Source organism: Salvelinus fontinalis, chromosome 12 (assembly GCF_029448725.1).
Source record: "Salvelinus fontinalis isolate EN_2023a chromosome 12, ASM2944872v1, whole genome shotgun sequence".
Taxonomy (NCBI): Eukaryota; Metazoa; Chordata; class Actinopteri; order Salmoniformes; family Salmonidae; genus Salvelinus; species Salvelinus fontinalis.
This window is the reverse complement of record NC_074676.1, coordinates 20,198,844-20,219,371: the sequence shown is the minus strand read 5'-3', so window position 1 is coordinate 20,219,371 and position 20,528 is coordinate 20,198,844. Positions and strand designations below refer to the sequence as shown.

Sequence of the window (20,528 nt, the reverse complement as noted above, 5' to 3'; positions counted from 1 at the left end):
GCCAGCCCAGGACTTCAACGTCTGTCTTATTCATCAGCAGGATTGTCTGAGACCAGCTACCCGGACAGCTGATGAAACTAAGTATTTCTGTAAAGCGTTCTGAAAAATGTACACAACAATAAACTATGAGTTCATAAGGAAATCAGTGAATTGAAAAAATCATTAGGCCCTAATCTATGGATTTAACATGACTGGGCTGGGGTGCAGCCATGGGTGCCAGGCCCAGCCACTCCGATTGAGTTTTCCCCACAAAAGTGCTTTATTAATCTGATTGCAAAAAATACATTTTGTAATGCAGGAAAAAGTCCAACTTGGATAATTGTCATTGTCAGGTCGGGTGGATGACAGACTTTGACAAGTGAAGTGGCTGACGTTTCAAAAAGGTTCCATTAACCATAGTGATCTGGAAGTCTGGATAGGCCCTTTGACATTTTCAAATTCTTAAGGTCTTTCAGAATGATTTATCGTCAAAGCAACTGTGGCTCGTTAAACACCCACACATTTGGCTATTAAATGTATTTATTCCTTTGCATTAAAATACTTTTAGCATTGACAAAATAAGTTTGACGTCTTCTAAACATGTTTTAAATGTACAAAAATACCTTCTTTACAGAGCCTGCTGAAAACACCCTAGTGTTTTCAAACAAGTACAAAAATAAAAACAAACCTAAGCCAGGGAGAGAGGTCCAGTGTAAAGTTTACCAAACTGTACACCGACTAATCATAGCTCTGACAGTTGAATGTTGTCCTCCAGTTTGCATAGCTTCTATTGAACATTCTCAGTGATGGTTTTAAAAGCAATAATATTAAACAGCAAGGGAGTACAGTACTAAGGTTTGGTTGGTGTGTAAAATCAGTAAATTCAGAGAAGTGGTTCTAAGAAAATATGTAGATTCTGATTTGCCAGAATCAGATGAGTGACGAAATGTAGCGTGGAACAGGAGGATTACAGTATATATTTTGTTAGCTGGAGTTGTGAGAGTGGGCTGACGCTACAGTGTTCATCACCAACTGTTAGAATGTTTTTTGAACCGCAGTCCAGAGAAATTTCTAGATGTCTAGCAGTCTGCACACCATATTCAATTCCATAAATAACTTAACTAAGGAGTAAAAAAACAAATGCAACTTAGTCTGATGTAAAAGGTAACAAGATGATGCTCAGATTAGTCCCTCAGCAGCCAGCTGGCGATGGAGCGAAGAAGTACGATGCCAGGAGGATGAGGTAGACCACCACCAGAGCAGTGCCTGACGAGAGGAAAACACAGTCCAGATAAACACTTAATCCACTAGAGGGCAGTTCTCTCATGCTCAAATAATCAATATCCTACGATGACCGGCAACAGATGGACAAGGATGATTTGATTGGATCAATGATCATTTCAACGTGTTAATTGATTACCCTGTGTACAGTGTAGCTGACCGTTTCTGCATTGAACAACACTGTTGTTTACAATGCCATGTTGACTGATGCAGAAACAGTCAGGCATACAGGTTTGGATGGATCGCTCTGAGGCAAACCCTCCAGTCACGCCTTACCTTGGAAGTAGTCCGATTTGCCATCCATGAAGATGTAGTTGACGAGGACCACGCTGAAGATGCTGGCCCACAGATGCAGGTCACAGAATATTAGCACAAAGCCCACATCCTGTCATAACACACACACACACACAGGAAATTACTTGTCTGTTTTTACCATCAACATTTATTTCTATAGTCTCCCATGGTATAACTATGGTCTTTGGGTGAGTTGACAAATCAAATGAAAAAATGTAATCCATCCATGAAAATTTAAGCGAAGTCACTTCAGAAAGGGAATCCGAGTGCCCGCCTTAGCTGACATCAGCTGAGAGTGCACCAATTGGATGCTACTTTAGTAACAATCACGCCTACCTGAGTTGGAGCTCCATTTAAGCTGACCAGGTTCTGCTCACACATCCTGCTGCATGCGGTTTCCTTTCTCAACTGGACTTATATTATTGATTAGTTATCTAGTGATAGGTACAGTCAAGGGGTAGTGTCTTACGTAGAAGGCGTTGAATAAAACAAGCAGGGGGATCTGGAGCATGCAGACCTGTACAGCGATGCAGCTGCCCACCTCCAGGCTGAGAAAAGCAACACAACAGAGGAGCAGTCAGTCACTCCCCATCAAACACTTGTTACGGTCAGAGAATACCTGCTAACCAACAGGTCACCATTGCAGTTTCTACCCCGTCAGATCATGTGGTTAGGAAAAACAACTGTTCGTGACCTCTGTTAGTGAGGACCCACCTCAGACTGATGTTGTTCTGAAGGGCAAACTGGATCCCGTTGACAATCTCTGGGATCTCAGGTACCATGGCCAGCACTGTTACTCCTATGAAGTACTGATGAACAACGAGAGAGAGAGTGAGGGTCGAGAGGAGAGGGAGCGATAGGGAGATCATCATGATGACAAGACAACCGTGTGTGTGTGTGTGTGTGTGTGTGTGTGTGTGTGTGTGTGTGTGTGTGTGTGTGTGTGTGTGTGTGTGTGTGTCTGTGTGTGTGTCTGTGTGTGTGTCTGTGTGTGTGTGTGTATACAGTACCTGTGAGATATTGGGCTGACTCAGTATGGGCTGGATGTGTTCAGTGGTAACATCAGCGCAGGCTGACATCAGTAGAGTGGCTATGATGAGGATGGCCAGAGCTCTCCACCGAGACCAGTGGACAACTGCACCATGGTGACCGGTCACTGCAGACACACACACACACACACACACAGTTATGGATGGCTGTTACTTATACAGTTTATAACTGTGTGTGTGTGTGTGTGTATTTTACTCTTACCCTGTCCCTCGCCAACGTGAATGTCGTAGATGTGTGAGTGTGTCTTCAGTGTGAAGATTAAACCAATGATGTAAGCAACAGGCAGAAGGAAGGAGACCGTGTACACCAGTGGCCTGAGACACACACACACAAATACACACACAAATAAAGATGAGTATTACAATTCTTTACAAAAGTATATATTTTTTAAATATTCACTCAGATCATGAATTACAAAAAAAGTGCTAATAATTTGGAGCAGAACCTCTCAACACTCACTGGATGTGGCTGTGGAACAAGGTGTAGTTGTTCTCACTCTGTTGGTAAGATGACAATATATCATCAGGTGAAATACTCAGTGCCACATGACTGTCTACTACAGTACTATACAGAAGAGTGTTTCTGTTACTTTGCGGAATTACAGTTTGACCCTGTGTCCGTTGATGATTGAATGTTACAGTTTGACCCTGTGTCCGTTAATGATTGAATGTTACAGTTTGACCCTGTGTCCGTTAATGATTGAATGTTACAGTTTGACCCTGTGTCCGTTAATGATTGAATGTTACAGTTTGACCCTGTGTCCGTTAATGATTGAATGTTACAGTTTGACCCTGTGTCCGTTAATGATTGAATGTTACAGTTTGACCCTGTGTCCGTTAATGATTGAATGTTACAGTTTGACCCTGTGTCCGTTAATGATTGAATGTTACAGTTTGACCCTGTGTCCGTTAATGATTGAATGTTACAGTTTGACCCTGTGTCCGTTAATGATTGAGCATGACTAAGCGTTACTGACCAGGTCGTAGTGACAGTTGCGGCAGACGAAGGACCCGCTGGTGGTGTTTCCCCCTGTGGAATTGGTGCAGTTGTCACACACCAGGTTCCCATACGCCTTAGAGAACAGCGTGGGGGCAAACACACCTACAGAGACAGGATGAGGAGAGGGTAAGCCAGGGGAATAAAACGGGGTGAGGTAATACGGGGTAATACGGGGTGAGGAGTAAGGACGAAGGGAGGAGTTGGTGGTGAGGAGGTCTGGACTCACCTCCCACAGAGATGAAGAGCAAGGCAGAACTGACCCCAGCTGAACGACTGTTAAACCTCTGCTCCCTGTGTCTCAGCCCTCCTATGATCATACAGATCCCCTAGAGAGGTACGAAAGAGTGAGCAAGAGTGGGTGGTTGGCAGAGTACGCACAAAAGAGGAAGGAAAAAGAGACGTATTACATTTCAGTGTGTGTGTGTGTGTGTGTGTGTGTGTGTGTGTGTGTGTGTGTGTGTGTGTGTGTGTGTGTGTGTGTGTGTGTGTGTGTGTGTGACTCACAGGGATGAAGAGGATGCAGCCCAGCAGTGTGCCGGTGAGGGCAGATTTAACGATCTCCTGCAGACAGGCATTACCAGCGCGGTGACCCCTCAGCAGGGCCGTGATATAGAAGGTCATCTCTGTGATGGAGCCAAAGGTCGCATTCACCACCGCCCCCACCGCAAAGTTGCTCTGGGCAGAGATACTGCAGAAGGGATAAGGGGCATTGTTCATATGACTTTGTTGTGGGTTTGTTTTTATTCAGCTTTAAAATAAAGGGTAATACGAGTATTCCTAGTCATGTTTGCTCCTCAAGTATACATGTACTGTATCCATGTTTGTTTATGGGAATATGTAGGAGAGAGTGGGGTAAGAAGAGCCATTTTTTTCATTCAGCATCAATCTGTCAAGGGAAATATAGTATCCATTCTAACAAAGATATCTGTCAGGGTTCTGTGTATCCCTGGAAATAAATCGTAATTCATGTAAACATTACAGTTTTGAAAACACAGCTTGTCCAAAAAAGTTGTCTCTTGACACAATTTACCCTGGGTATTGCCAGCTACACATTTCTGTACCGAATGAAATATTATCACTGCCTTTTTAAAACCATGTATATCCTAATTTCCCAAACACCATTCTACACAATCAAAATAGCTTTTTTGTCTTTGAATCATTGAACCAATGAGTCCCACTGTAACACCGGTGCGTTTTGGACTTACCTTTTAAACATAGTGTGTATGAGCTACATACATACTTATGGGTTGTACCATTGGATCAATCAATTTCCTCTGCATCCGTAGATACCGACCATTAATGGGGGCTGAGCTAGAGCGGGGCCAGGTCTTTTTACAAAAATCTCTGTAGAGTGAATGGGTTGAGCTACAAACTATTAAAAGCTAACCATGAAAAGCTGAGACTCTCACAAACAGGTAACATGTTTTGCTCACAAGAGTCGTTAGAAGGTGAGGGGTTCTTCTACATAGAAGATCACAGGAAATCCCACGACATATACTGTAATAAGCTCACATAGTTGCTGTCACAAACTCCACAGAGATGTCACTGACTAGTTGTATATTCTATTGCTGTACTTGCAGCACTCATTTGTCAATATAACTCATTAATGCAACTGTTTCATATCAAATTGTGTTGTGTTGTACTTGTAGCTCTGGTCGTCCTGAAAATAAAATTGTAAAACACTTCATTGTGATCCTAAATATAAGGGCTGGACATGCAGATGCAGAAAGTTAGATAAATGAAAAGACCCTTTTTGCTGGGGTCTCGGCACTGATATGGTTATTAAGCATCTTTTAACACAGGCTTAACGCCTAACAAACAATTTGTACTTTTTTGTACACTTTAAACATAGGCCCTGTTGTTACCTCATATCCCAGTGATAATGACTTGCATTACACCTGGAAAGAAAACACTTACATTGGCTCAACTTGCCATTGGCTCAACTTGCCCCCAAGGCAAACATTTTTACTATTAGCCCACACAGCTACAAGGATGTACCTTCATGCTAGGTTTAGGACATCATATAGAAGCTTAAAGAGACACCAACTGATGTATAGAACAATCTCTACTTTTGTTTATATACAAGCATCACGACACCTTAACACAATAAATTAATTTGACTTGCTGAAAATCTGTTATTTTGGACGCAACTGTTTACCACTTTTTCCATGTGGTTTCTTCCTTCACAGACTCCATGAAATGATGACCTCTTCCCAAATATTTGGTCAAATTGTTAATTTTGTGTATGGTTTCCTAGAAACAAGGGTGGCTCAACATACCCCACTCCCCCCTCCAGTATTTGTGTGTGAGTGCGTGTGCTGACCTGGCGATGCCCATGCCGATGTAGTAGGACAGAGGAATGATGGAGCCGACTGCTGTGGCAAACTTGACCTCAGAGCTGGCAAACTGGTTTCCTTTATCTACATAGCCAATCACCAGGGACACTATCACCAGGGGAAGGAGGTCTGATGAAGGGGCTAAGGAATTCAACATGTAAAATGTAAAATGACTGGTCCAAAAACAACGCCGGCCTAGTCCTTTTGGCCCCAACACTATAGGCCTTGTGATAAAGGATACTGACAGCGAACACATTGATCCCATCCACAGTGTATTTGTAGTAATACCAGTTGACCGCGTGGTAGCAGCACAGCAGCGCTCGAGTCTCACAACCCTGAGGCTGGAAGTCATACAGGATATTACAGTTAGTAATAATACATGGCTTCTTTACAGAGACCTAATCTAGAAAATCTTATTCATTTTACCAGCTGCTCACCAAGGCCTTAGATTTTCTAAAACATGTGTGTTACAGCAGGGTTAGAACAAAGGCCTGCATAGCCAACACCCAAGGAGGAGATCTGGCTATACCTGGCTTAAATTCTTAAATTATCAGCGCCCTGTCTGCCTGCCCTGCCCCTACCTTCCTCTTTGAGCAGGTGGAGACAGACAGGTTCTCAGGGGGCATGAGAAGGATGGAGGCCAGGGTCCGGGCATTCATCTTGGCCACGGGAATGGTGAACACCAGCAGCCAGGAGATCAGGCAGGCCATGGAGTGAACCACAACCAGCAAAGGATAACCCAACAGCAGCCACACATACGTGCTCACACGATGCTACACAGGATAGAGGAGACAGATAGAAGGTATAAATCACACGCAGTGGCTGCAGATCCAACCTTTCTGGACCCCTCTTCCCGACAGCTAAAGGTCTCGAAACTTCTGCGCATGACACTCTACTTTACGCACAATCGCTGCTCTAATTGTAGATAACAGACTACTCATGGCGAATGGTGCTCGTTTAATAAAGTTAGATCAAAGCTGAATCAATGTATGCAATATCACATAATGATAGCATTCTACATAAGAGCCGAATATAATAGCATAGTATAAAGTTACTCTAAGACAAAAAAACACCATCTCAATTCGTATGAGATTTTAGGATGATTGTGCGAAGGGCCACTAGGCAAAATAGGTGCTTTGATTGAAACTAAACACAGGTAGGCTATGCTACTGTATAGAGGTGCTGCATGGACGTTTCACCAGTAAAGTTTGAATAATTATCAATCACAATTGACAGTGGGAAATGTGAAGGGAGGGTGACCACAAAAAATGTGCGCGTAAAGGAAAAGTAAACAAACATGAAAGGTTAGCAGAAAGGTACAGCAAGCTCATTATTTTCTAAATCAAATGTGTAAACTTAAGTTAAGAAAAATAAAATTGGTTCTGCAATGTTGAAAATCCAATAACAAGGTGTGGTGACCAAAAGTTTGTTAAATTTTATTTTAGTAGAAATTAGGAATTATTTAAGAAAAGTGCAAGGTGTCAATATATTTTTCCGCAACTGTCTATAAGCCCCCACATCACACATCAGACTCTTACCCAGTAGGGCTTGTGCTGCAGTGGCCCCTGTAGCAGGTCTGGGATGGGCTCTTCAGTGGGTGATGGCAGGAGGATGGGAGAAGCGTCCTCATTGTCCTCCACATCCTCTGGGATGGCCTCACAGTGGGGGAACCTCCCACAGCACCTCCCTACACCTCCTCCCAACTAGAGGGGGAACACAGGAGAGTTTAGCCCAGACACAACATTCATTCTCTTAGAGGACATTGTCTGTCTGTCTAATCTTTGCCCTATAAGTCATCACATGTTCAACAATGTTCAACAATCTAGCTGTATTCTAGCTATTTTATATGCTTCGATAACATAGACCTTTAAGTCTACATGATTGTTGTGGACATTTGCCTTTAATGACCAGTCAGATGAAGTGGGTGTTATGAGGTGAATGGCTTGTGGTAGGGAAAGGAAACAGGGACTTCTGCTACCCAGCCACCCCAGACAAACAGACAGGAAGTGAAGACAGGAGCTGAAACAGATGTGGCGTATCTTAACAGTTCTAACTGACTTCCTCTAACCTGATCTTTTCCAGTGGAAGCAATGTGATGGACAAAACACGTATTACTGTACCTCCTGTATGGACTTCCCAAATGGCCATAAGAAATACCAAGACAACTTCCAGCACATCTTCCCTAAAAGCAGAAAGGGAGAGAGAGCGAGAGACTCAATCATATCTAAAGGAATCATATGTTAGGATGGCAGTATGTGATAATCCCTCCCTCCACAAGATACAAAGTTTTCATCTCAGATTGGAGTCCACCAATTATAATAATTATCATAATTATCGAAAATAATGGTGCCGGAGGTGATGGCTGCCGTTTTATGATTCCCTAAACAATTGTGCTATTGTGTGTGCTTTTTCGCGTTATTTGTAACTTATTTTGTACATAATGTTTCTGCCACCATATCTTATGACTGAAAAGAGCTTCTAGATATCAGGACAGCGATTACTCACCCCGTTCTACTTTTTCTTTGATGAGAGCGAGGGTAATACCTCAATTACCTCGACTAACCGGTGCCCCCGCACATTGACTCTACCCGTACCCCCTGTATATAGCCTCGCTGTTGTTATTTTACTGCTGCTGTTTAATTATTTGTTACTTTAATTTTCTATTTTTTGGACTTACCTATTTTTTCTTAAAACTTCTTAAAACATTGTTGGTTAAGGGCTTGTAAGTAAGCATTTCACTGTAAGGTCTACACCTGTTGTATTCGGCGCATGTGGCAAAAAAAATTGATAACACAGTACTGCCAAAGGATAGACAGTAAGTACTGCTAATGGATATCCATACCATATGGTACTTCAATGATGGTGATGAACATCAGTATGCTGACCAGGAGGTAGCCCAGAGACACCCACCAGCCAAACAACAACACATACACCACATTTCCACAGGTGATCAGATGACCTAACATCACACAGACACAGACAGAGAGAAATTAGTGATGACGCCATGTAGTCCTATTCACAGCAAGCCATGATTGAGGACTTCAGGGTTTGTACTGAGTATCACAGTGACATCTATAGAGTTGACTACTTTTCCTCCTTACATACACAAAAACACACACAAACACTCACCTGTGTGTGGTTTGATGACGTTGAGCTCTGAATAGAGCTCCTTGACCACATCCGACCTGTCCTCAAAGGGACGCTCCGTCACATGACTCTTCCACTTCCTAAATCCAAACTAAAACACGCATGCACGCGCACACACAGCGAGAGAGTAAATGTGCACACATGATTTACAGTTCATTTGAACCTGTACAAAACATACTTTCTAACTTCAGATTTAGTAAATATTTGTTTTCATTTCAACAACTCTACTTGTGATGTGCTAGACACCCTGCGTACAGTGGCAAATCAGCAGTTAAAACAATGACAAAGCCTTCTCCCCAACACTATTTCAGTAAAAAGCGGGGGATAAGGCTGGAGAAATGTAACAACTCTCAAATTCAACGACAGAGCTATGGATGCAAGGAATGACCATGATAGCAAAATGATAGTTTTAACCATGTTAACATTTTACTGCAGTGGGCTAAATCAGGGTCACAGAGTGTTTCTTGGTAGTCTTAAACAAATCTACTTTGAAATAAAAGTATACGCCTCACACACATGGTCATGGGCTTAAAAAAAGAAGACACCTGTACCATGTCAGTTTAAATGTTGAGTTTGCGTCCCAATATCACACTTTATATACAGTGCATTCGGAAAGTATTCAGACCCCTTAACTTTTTTCACATTTTGTTACGTTACAGACTTATTCTAAAATTGATTAAATTGTTTTCCCCCCATCAATCTACACACAATAACCCATGACAAAGCAAAAACAGGTTTTTAGAAATTTTGGTAAATTCATTAAAACAAAAAAACAAACAAAAAAATGTACTTGGCCGGTACGAGCCCGGGCTGTGTTGGGATGTCCTTGTCCCATCGCACTCTAGCGACTCCTGTGGCGAGCCGGGCACATGCACACTGACACAGTCGCCAGTTGTATGGTGTTTCCTCCGACACATTGGTGTGGCTGGCTTCTGGGTTAAGCAAGCAGGGTGTCAAGAAACAGTGCGGCTTGGCAGGGTCGTGTTTCAGAGGACGCAAGGCTCTCGGCCGTACGAGAGTTGGAGCGATGGGACAAGACTGTAACTACCAATTGGATATCATAAAATTGGGGAGAAAAAAGTAAATAAAAATAAACAACAAAAAAATCCTTAATTATTACAGGTACATAAGTATACAGACCCTTTACTCAGCACTTTGTTGAAGCACCTTTGGCAGCGATTAGAGCCTAGAGTCTTCTTGGGTATGACGCTACAAGCTTGGCACACCTGTATTTGGGGAGTTTCTCCCATTCTTCTCTGCAGATCCTCTCAAGCTCTGTCAGGTTGGATGGGGAGCGTCGCTGCGCTGCTATTTTCAGGGCTCTGGATGGGCCACTCAAGGACATTCAGTCCTGAAGCAACTCCTGCGTTTTCCTGGCTGTGTGCTTAGGGTTGTTGTCTTTATGGAAGATAAACTTCGCCCCAGTCTGAGGTCATGAGCGGTCTGGAGCAGGTTTTCATCAAGGATCTTTCGGTACTTTGCTCCGTTTATCTTTCCATCGATCCTGACTAGTCTCCCAGTCTTTGCCTGTGAAAAACATCCCCACAGCATGATGCTGCCACCACCATGCTTCACCGTTTGGATGGTGTCAGGTTTCCTCCAGACGTGACGCTTGGCATTCAGGCTAAAGAGTTCAAGCTAGGTTTCATCAGACCAGAGAATCTTGTTTCTCATGGTATGAGAGTCTTTAGGTGCCTTTTGGCAAACTCCAAACTCCATGTGCCTTTTACTGAGGGGTGGCTTCAGTCTGGCCACTCTACCATAAAGGCCTGATTGGTGGAGTGCGGCAGAGATGGATGTCCTTCTGGAAGGTTCTCCCATCTCCACAGAGGAACTCTGGAGGCTCAGTCAGAGTGACCTTCGGGTTCTTGGTCACCTCCCTGACCAAGGACCTTCTCCCCCAAGATTGCTCACTTTGGCCCGGCGGCCAGCTCTAGGAAGAGTGTTGGTGGTTCCAAACTTCTTCCATTTAAGAGTGATGGAAGCCCTTCTGGGGCCCTTTTGAGGCCCTTCCCCAGATCTGTGCCTCGACACAATCCTGTCTCGGAGCTCTACGGACAATTCCTTCAACCTCATGGCTTGGTTTTTGCTCTGACATGCTCTGTCAACTGTGGGATCTTATATAGACAGGTGTGTGCCTTCCCAAATCATGTCCAATCAATTGAATTTACCACAGGTAGACTCCAAACAAGTTGTAGAAACATCTCAAGGATGATCAATGGAAACAGGATGCACCTGAGCTCAATTTCAAGTCTCATAACAAAGGGTCTGAAATCTTATGTAAGTAAGGTATTTAATTTTTTCAAAATCCATTTTAGAATAAGGCTGTAACATAACAAAACATGGAAAAAGTCAAGGGGTCTGAATACTTTCCGAATGCACGGTATATGAATGCAGCTGCCACTATATTGAAGCCAATGGACACAGTTTATTATAGTGCACTATGCTTTATTACCGGTGATAGGTTCAGTACACTGCATTCTGTATGCATTTTCTAAAGTCTTATAGATCAATGCACTGCTCTATTTTAGTTTATAAAGCCCTCGTGCAAACTTCTGCCATACCTTACATCACTGTTAAATTACAGACATATGAGTCACCAGACCGGATCACAGGGATGGCCAACTCTGGAGATCCTTTTGGTCAGCATTGAGTTAGGTAGATCTGCGTTTAGTTAATTATGCACCTTTGGAATGATCTCTAGAATTCTACAAAGTTGGATGTTTTGGTGTCGCTAGGACATTTCAGACAGTTGGTTGATTACGTTTTGACTGAGGAATGTGTTTGTTTTTCAGGAACGTGTTTTGTTAGTGACTTTTCTTAAATTCCTTGGTATGGTATGTTTTTATTGTGTTGAAAGTGTAAGTATTGTGAATTTGTATGATCGTGTGCTGCATCCCTGGGATGGATCAACATCTTTCATTCATCTGCAATGTTGTTTATTCTGCTTCATATACTATACTGTACTATACCCTGTAGTTGTTGGCTAGCTTGTTGGCCTCCACTTCGTTCTCTGCTCTGATAGTGGTCTTGTTGGTGGCATCCTCCCATACATCATCAGAGGCATGGGCGCTGAGTCCTGAAGGGTGAGATGTATTCAATCATGTTACAATCAAACTCTATTGAGGTTAATAATAACAACCAAAAGTTCATCTCTGGCCCGGATCCATTTCAACCGTTAGCGCCCTCTCTTCTCCTAGTGCTATAGTACCAAAATGTGACTGGACCTTGTACTCACGTGTGTGTGTGGACGGACATTTTGGCGTGTAGACACCTGGTCCGGGGAGGAGGGAGGGGGAAAGCGAGGTGGTGCAGGCATCCCTCAGCTCGGAGTGCAGGCTGGCCACACACAGGTGCCCCCCCCGGTGATCTTGGTCCCATGGATAATCTGCAGGGAGTGGACAAGGAGAGGAGATGTAAGCAATGGCACAAGAGGTTCTGGCCATGGCCCAAAGTGTTTGGTAAACACTGGTCTAGCGTGTGGTGTTCTGGTGGAACTTGAGAGACATGTTAAGACCGTAGGTCAGAGACAATGCCCTGTACTTCATGTCTGGAAGAGGAGGAGAGGCATGTGATTTAAGTTAGAACACACTCGTGCTGGTCATAACTAAGTCTGACGTGTGTCTTCGTCTGCACTGTATACTGGCTATAACAAGAGCTGTTGTTTCTAATTACTACCACCTCCCACAGGCAGACACACACAGCCACAGACAGATGGGCACAGACAGACATAAGCTGGGCTTGTTCACAGAGACAAAACTCTGCAGGAAACAAGACAGGCGTGCCTGCCTGGTCGGTTATTTTCAGAATGTGCTTGATGGTGGCAAATAAACTTTATGACCCAATACATTACACTATTTATTTAACCTTTATTCACCCAGGTAAGCAGTCATGCAATGTACTTAGGCCAAAGTGTGATCTAATGTTCCCCTGACTTGTTTTTCTGTACCAAGGCTTCTCATAGTCACAGTAGGCCTGCAGTAACACCTGCTAAACTGTGTACATGACCAATAACCTTTGATTTGAGTAAAATACAGAAGGATTAGTATCACTTCCCTTTACCAGTATAAATACAAAAACTATGTTCTTGAACTTCCCCATCTTTCTGCCAAAATGTCTTCAATGTCCCTTAAGGTCATAGTTTCAACTGCATTTTACAAACATTTAATGATTCCTGTAACCAGACGAGGCAGACAGACGTTATCCAATGTTGATACTAGCAGGCCGCCAGCCACAAACAAGGGCAGTTCCTGTCCTTAACACTGAAAGATCAAACTTGTGAGACGTGTCTTACTGGTAATCGGTTCTTACAGTACCCACTACCATTCAGTGACATTATTTGTCCATGGGGAAAAAGAGCTACTTTGTAAACACAGCAATGCCTGTTAGACTAAAATGAGTAGTAACCCTGAATAAAACCTAACCACACACTGACCAAAAAGTTATTTTGTTGTCATTTACGTATGTCCCCATTACCAGTAAAACATAATCAAAACCTATTTCTTTCACATACTTGCTGTCCTGTTTCGTTGTTCATTTGTTCAGTCTCATCCAGGTTTTATCATACATGTCAAGCAGTGAAGTTTCAGCTATGTCTGTCCGTGGCCTCTCTTCCTCAGTGCACACTGTCACTGTGTCCTTTACCATCTTGTCCAGCTGTGTCTGTAACATTTCACGTAAACCCGGTTTCTTGTCTGCATCGAAGTAGTGGTCCTTGTACCTAGCATCGAGCAAGGTGGCGACACAGTAAAGTGGCTCAGAGAGAATGCCACCAAATCGCTAGTTCGCAGCCTCTTGTAGAGTACTTTTTCAAGTTTTAACCCATACGGTCTGTCGGCAGTTTTGTTGAGCAAGCGTTTCAATGCCATGACAGAGGGTATCACGTCTGCTGCAGAGGCAGTTGATGAGCTTATTTCTCCAGTCAGTTGTTCGAATGGAGCTAGGAGTGTGTTCATGTTTCCAAGTTTCAAACATGTTCTCAAATGCCATTGAAATGGCAGCAGCGGTATGAGAACCAGCACATTCTTGAGCATGCAATACAGCTTTCCTCAGTACGAAATCCTCATTGACCCACTGTGCTGTCAGACTCAGCATGCCAATGAGGCTGACATCGCTGGTCCAAATGTCAGTCGTGAAGCTAATAGCAGTGACGCCCATAGCAAGTAGCTCATGGATGTGCGTTTCAACAATACTGTGTAACTCCGGTAGGGCAACATCTGAAAAATTGCGCCTACTTGGTAATGTGTACCGTGGCTCGGGGTGCTCGGGCCAGGCGGCGAAAGCCACATCATTCACGACAGAGAATGGTTGATTGTCAAGGGCAATGAATTTCATTATCTTGCCGTTAATGGATTTCGCCCGAGTTGTCACGCTGAATTTATTTTTACTCTTTCAAATGACTGCTCGACTTCAACTTGTTTAGTTCTTGGAAGTGTGCGCTTAGTATTTTTTGCCAGGAGAACTCTACCTACCCCAATGCATAGTGCCAACTGTAAAAGTTTGGTGGAGGAAGAATAATGGTCTGGGGCTGTTTTTCATGGTTCGGGCTAGGCCCCTTAGTTCCAGTGAAGGGAAATCTTAACACTACAGCATACAATAACACTGCCCTTTCCCACCTTGACAAAAGGAACACCTAGGAGAGAATGCAGCTCATTGACTACAGCTCAAGCGTTCAACACCATAGTTCCCACAAAGCTCACCACTAAGCTAAGGACCCTGGGAGTAAACACCTCCCTCTGCAACTGGATCCTGGACTTCCTCACGGAAGTCCCCCCCCAGGTGGTAAGGGTAGGCAACAACACGTCTGCTACGCCGATCCTCAACACTGGGGCCCATCAGGGGTGTGTGCTTAGTCCCCTCCTGTACTCCCTGTTCACCCACGACAGCGTGGCCAAACACGACTCCATCACCATTATTAAGTTTGCTGGCGACACAATAACAGTAGGCCTGATCACCGACAACGATGAGAGGGAGGAGAGGAGGTTAGAGACCTGGCAGTGTGTTGCCAGAACAACAACCTCTCCCTCAATATGAGCAAGACTAAGGAGCTGATCGTGGACTACAGGAAAAGGCGGTCCGAACAGGCCCCCATTAACATCGACGGGGCTGTAGTGGAGCGGGTCGAGAGTTAGGTTCCTTGGTGTCCACATCACCAACAAAGTATCATGGTCCAAACACACCAAGACAGTCGTGAAGAGGGTACGACAGCACCTTTTCCCGCTCAGGAAACTGAACATAACTAGAATGAGATTCTATTTCTATGGATATGACTGGGGATGATTGGGGTTGAGGAAAAGCAAAAAGTCCACAATGTTATCACCTATCTAGTTATGTAAAAAAAAAAAAATTGAACTGTATTATAGCCCAATGAATTCTAAAATTCTGAGCAGAACATTTGACACAAGGAAAAAAATCCTGCGTGATAGGTGTCCGAGCATGTGTTGGTGAAGGTGTTATAATACTATTGTTTTGTCGGGACTGATGGTTTGTTTATGTTTCTATGGTTGTCATTATATGAAGTAGGCCTACAGCTCCATCTAGTTGTCGTATCAGGGACAACAGTTGGTGACAACTAGCATTTTAAATCTAACCCAAACTCTTTTCCTAACCTTAACCTAATTCTCCTAACTTGCCATGTTAATTCTCCTAACTTGCTGCGTTGTTAGTTCTACTAATTTGCTTAACTCCCCTAACCTGCTATGTTAGTTCTAAACAGCTATGTAAACAAACCATCAGTCCCTACAAACCATCAGTATCACCACACCTTTTGCTAGCCCAAAGGCCGGCAGATGGTGATATTGAGTCATTTCCAATTTACAGTCTGCATTGTATGCAGCAGGCAATAATCCCGTATCCCAGTGGACCGGTTCTTCCTCCATTCGGGCTGCGAAGGCATCGATTTCCTCCTTAACTATATTCAATGGCAAGAAGGCTGGCGAAAAAATGGGGAAAATATGCATACTTTCTTTATGAAACACAATGTTCCACCACCATGCTAAAGTGGCTAATGCCTACAAACACTAATCCCAGATGTTGCATATCCCGTGCTGCCATCTGTTTGCAGCCATCTGTTGTTTACCGCTAGTTGAACGCAGGGCGCGACACCAGGAAGTATCATTTGCATGGTGTTAAAAATGGTGTTTCATAAAGAAAGTATGTATATTTTCAACAACAACAAAAATACCATCTCTCCATTATATCTATTTCAGGAGGAAATCAACGCCTTTGCAGCCTTAATGGAGAACGTTGTAGGTAGGAACCGGTCCAAGGTGGATAGCAGTGTATTGCCGGCTGCATACAACGCCTTTGGATGGTAAAATGAAACCAGATAATATCGCCATCTGCCGTTTTTGGCCTAACCTGTAGCGTATTCCGTGTGATCATACGTCACAGGTTATTCTCAGATTTTGATTCAAGTGACCGCGACAATAATGTATTTATTCAGTAGTAACACAGTCATTATCAAAAAAAGGATAGGCATAGACAATGCACCTATCTTTTCCCTTTGTTCAATTTCTTGAAATGACACTGTAGCCTAATGTGCATGTATTAACATGTAGGTATTATTTCGCGGTAGGATTATTTATTATATGACATAGATTTTTTTTTAAAGCACATCGACGAGACGAAGTATATGGCTGGTGTGTTAGTTTACATAGTCTAAAAAAAGTTTAACATCGCACAACACTAGCTACATCAATAATAGGCTATTTAGCTCGGCCTCACCTTGACTGTCGATGGGTGATCTCCGCCGTCGACTCTCTGTGTCTATTGACATGTGTGGGCTTGAGAGAGACAAATCAGTATCTCAGTCAGTTATAGTAATGGGTTCCATCACGCGCTTCTTGCTCAACCTTGTTGTATGACGGCCGAGAGTTCTGCGCTCACGGATTAGGCAACATGGAATTGTGGGAAACGTAGTGATTGCTGCACTATATAGGCTGTGTTGTAGGCTAGGCATTTAGACCTTTACTGGGAAGGTGTTCCTATTAATTTCCCATTCCTCGTAATACAGTTTGAGTGGGCATATGTCTACCTATCTCTTGGTCGCTCGATCGGGCTTTCATGTGCATCCTTTACACATTTACAAAGGAAGACGTACAGCAATCTCCACTCATCTGTGAATACTGAACTGAAAATGAGCATCGCATGCTCATAGCCATAGAGAGAAAGCGTTTGTGTGTAAGTGTGTGCGTGCTCTCAGTGTCGCAAACTTCTCAAAACCTTTCACCAGAGGAAGTCTCAAAGACAGCCTATGCTTGCATTTGACAGCCTGTGAGAGGCCTTGTACCCATCCGTTTAGTCATGGTGTGGTGTCTGGCACAGTGAGACAAGTGACATGCAAAACAATAACCACCTATCTGTGATATGTACACTACATGAAATGTTGATTCTGATCCATTTACAGTGCATCCAGAAAGTATTCACACCCCTTTACTTATTCCACATTTGGTTGTGTTACAAACTGGGATTAAAATGGATTAAAAATATATATAACATTTGAACAAAATTAATGAAAAATACATGTCAACCCTGAGTGAATACATTTCAGACTCATCTTTGACAGCGATTACAGCTGTGAGTCTTTCTAGTTAAGTCTCTTAGCGATTTCCACATCTGGATTGTGCAACATTTGCCCATTATTCTTTAAAACAACCTTTAGGCTCTATCAAATTGGTTGTTGATCATTGCTTGACAACCATTTTCAGGTTTTGCCAGAGATATTAAAGCAGATCTAAGTCAAAACAGTAACTCGGCCACTCAGGAACATTCACTTTCTTCTTGGTAAGCAACTCCAGTGTAGATTTAGCCTTGTGTTGTATGTTATTGTCCTGCTGAAAGGTGAGTTAATCTCCCAGTGTCTGGTGGACAGCAAGACTGAACCAGGTTTTACTCTAGGATTTTGCATGTGCTTAACTCCATTGCGTTTATTTTTCTTCTTCAAAAACTCCCCAGTCCTTAACATTTACAAGCATACTCATAACACGACTCATTTTAAGCTGTATTACTTTAGTGCCTTGTTGCAAACAGAATCTGTGTTTGAAATTCACTGCTCGACTAAGGGATCTTACAAATAATTGTATGTGTGGTGTACAGAGATGAGGTAGTCATTAAAAAATCATGTTAAACACTATTATTGCACACAGAGTGAGTCCATGCAACTTATTATGTGACTTGTTAAGCACATTTGTACTTATTTAGGTGTGAATACTTTCTGAAGGCACTGTCCAATTGATCCTGGCTTGGGCCAGATGAACATCAGATATTTACATCAGGGGGAGGTATTTGGTATTTTATTAGGATCCTATTAGCTGTTGCAAAAGCATCAGTTACTCGTCCTGGGGTCCACACAAAACATGACATAATACAGAACATTAATAGACAAGAACAACTCAAGGACAGAATTACATTAATAAAGCCTACATAACAATACATACGTGGTGCCATAAGGTGTTTCTTTATCTATTTTTTAAATCAGGTTCGCTGTTCATTTGAGCAATAGATGATGGAATGGAGTTCCATTAAATAATGGCTCTATATTCTTGAATTTGTTATGGATTTGGGAACTGTGAAAAGATCCCTGGTGGCATGTCTGGTGGGGTAAGTGTGTGTGTGTGTGTGTCAGAGCTGTGTGTAAGTTGACTATGTAAACAATTTGGGGTATTCAACACATTTGTTATAAAAATAAGAAGTTAAGGGTGGTTGGCTATAACAAGGTTGGATTTGCTGTACACTGCCATGCCAGCATGGGAAAAGGCCAGTAGCTGAATGGAGGTCTTAATTGCATTCATAAACATGCATGGTATCAGTGTGGAACCACCTGCTAAATATCATGGTGGAGGAAGGAGTCTCCTAATTACGTTAATTTAGTTGGAGTCCGCAAGAAATAATCTAAATAAATATTTTGCCTGTGAAATATTGTTCCATGTTTTGTGGTTTATCATCACTGTAAATATCCAGCAATAGTTACTGTGAAAACAGGTGCGGCAGTAAAAATGAATCATGACTAGCAATTATGACTACAGTACCTGCCCTCACATACCATCAAGACCAGACTAGGGATCACCTGGAAGGCAATGTTTAATTTAGCCCAAAACAGGAAGGGATGGAGTGACCTTGTGGAGCCCTTATGAGCATTTAAGATTGACATGGTTGTTAAATGCCAAATGAAATGTGTGATTATATGCTATATGATTTTTTTTAAATGACAAAATAGCTTTGTAGCAAAGAGTGTTTCTCAAGTAAGAACTTTGCTAGGACTGTCTGGGAGTGGTCTGAGTAGGGAAGGAAATAACAGAAAACTAGCTGTTATTGGCAGAGAGGTTTGGAACTAATTTTTATGGGTCTATTATACAACTTGTTTGGGTCCTGGATGCTGATTGGATGAGCAGCGTTCCAAGCCACACTTACAGTGCAATCGGAAAGTATTCAGACCCTTTGACTTTTTCCATATTTTGTTTCATCACAGCCTAATTCCAAAATGTTTTTATTTTTTTATTCCCTCAATCTACACACACTACCCCATAATGACCAAGAAAACATATATTTTTTTTAATTCGCAAATGTATTCTAAATAAACATAAATACCTTATTTACATAAGTATTCAGACCCTTTGCTATGAGACACAAAATTGAGCTCAGGTGCATCCTGTTTTCATTGATCATCCTTGAGGTGTTTCTACAACTTGAAGTCCAACTGTAGTAAATTCAATTGCACTGGTGTAAAGAACTTAAGTAAAATTACTTTAAAGTACTACTTAAGTCGTTTTTTGGGGTATCTGTACTTTACTATTTATATTTTTGACAACTTTTACTTCACTACATTCCTGAAGAAAACAATGTAATTTTTCACTCCATGCATTTTCCCTGACACCCAACAGTACTCGTTACATTTTGAATGTTTAGCAGGACAGGAAAATGGTCCAATTCACACACTTACTAAGAGAACGTCCCTCGTCATCCCTACTACCTCTGATTTGGCGTACTCACTAAACAGTGTACCCCTGGCTGTGTGCCCTTGGCTATTCGTATATACAGTTGAAGTCGGAGGTTTACATACACTTAGGTTGGAGTCATTAAAACTCGTTTTTCAACCACTCCACAAATTTCTTGTTAACAAACTATAGTTTTGGCAAGTCGGTTTGGACATCTTCTTTGTGCACTACCCAAGTAATTGTTCCAACAATTGTTTAGACAGATCATTTCACTTATAATTCACTGTATCACAATTCCAGTGGGTCAGAAGGTTAAATACACTAAGTTGACTGTGCCTTTAAACAGCTTGAAAAATTCCAGAAAATTATGTCATGAATTTAGAAGCTTCTGATAGGCTAATTGACATAATTTGAGTCAATTGGAGGTGTACCTGTGGATGTATTTCAAGGCCTACCTTCAAACGCAGTTGCTTGACATCATGGGAAAATCAAAAAAAATCAGCCAAGA

General features: G+C 42.5%; 1 protein-coding gene across 1 annotated transcript; it reads right to left on the bottom strand.

Moving 5' to 3' along the window:
• Nucleotides 1–501: 501 nt before the first annotated feature.
• Nucleotides 502–16,984, bottom strand: cax2 (cation/H+ exchanger protein 2). The gene is made up of 20 exons (XM_055939983.1): nucleotides 16,812–16,984; nucleotides 12,325–12,474; nucleotides 12,059–12,165; nucleotides 9,069–9,177; nucleotides 8,782–8,898; nucleotides 8,060–8,121; nucleotides 7,478–7,642; nucleotides 6,521–6,712; nucleotides 6,181–6,280; nucleotides 5,927–6,068; nucleotides 4,108–4,291; nucleotides 3,830–3,929; nucleotides 3,581–3,705; nucleotides 3,064–3,101; nucleotides 2,806–2,918; nucleotides 2,565–2,710; nucleotides 2,269–2,363; nucleotides 2,024–2,102; nucleotides 1,537–1,645; nucleotides 502–1,245 (listed from the first exon to the last, which is right to left on the bottom strand). Exons 1-20 carry the CDS (start codon nucleotides 16,861–16,863, stop codon nucleotides 1,172–1,174), a joined length of 2,259 nt encoding a protein of 752 aa, XP_055795958.1. The 5' UTR covers nucleotides 16,864–16,984; the 3' UTR covers nucleotides 502–1,171.
• Nucleotides 16,985–20,528: the final 3,544 nt, after the last annotated feature.

What these genes read in the sequence shown, in the direction of transcription:
- cax2 (XM_055939983.1), bottom strand. Translation starts at nt 16,863, where the DNA reads ATGTCAATAGACACAGAGAGTCGACGGCGGAGATCACCCATCGACAGT. An exon ending in CATCATTGAAGTACCATATG is followed by an intron (nt 8,122 to 8,781) that starts GTATGGATATCC and finishes TTCTGCTTTTAG; the next exon opens with GGAAGATGTGCTGGAAGTTG. An exon ending in CAGAACAACATCAGTCTGAG is followed by an intron (nt 2,103 to 2,268) that starts GTGGGTCCTCAC and finishes TGCTTTTCTCAG; the next exon opens with CCTGGAGGTGGGCAGCTGCA.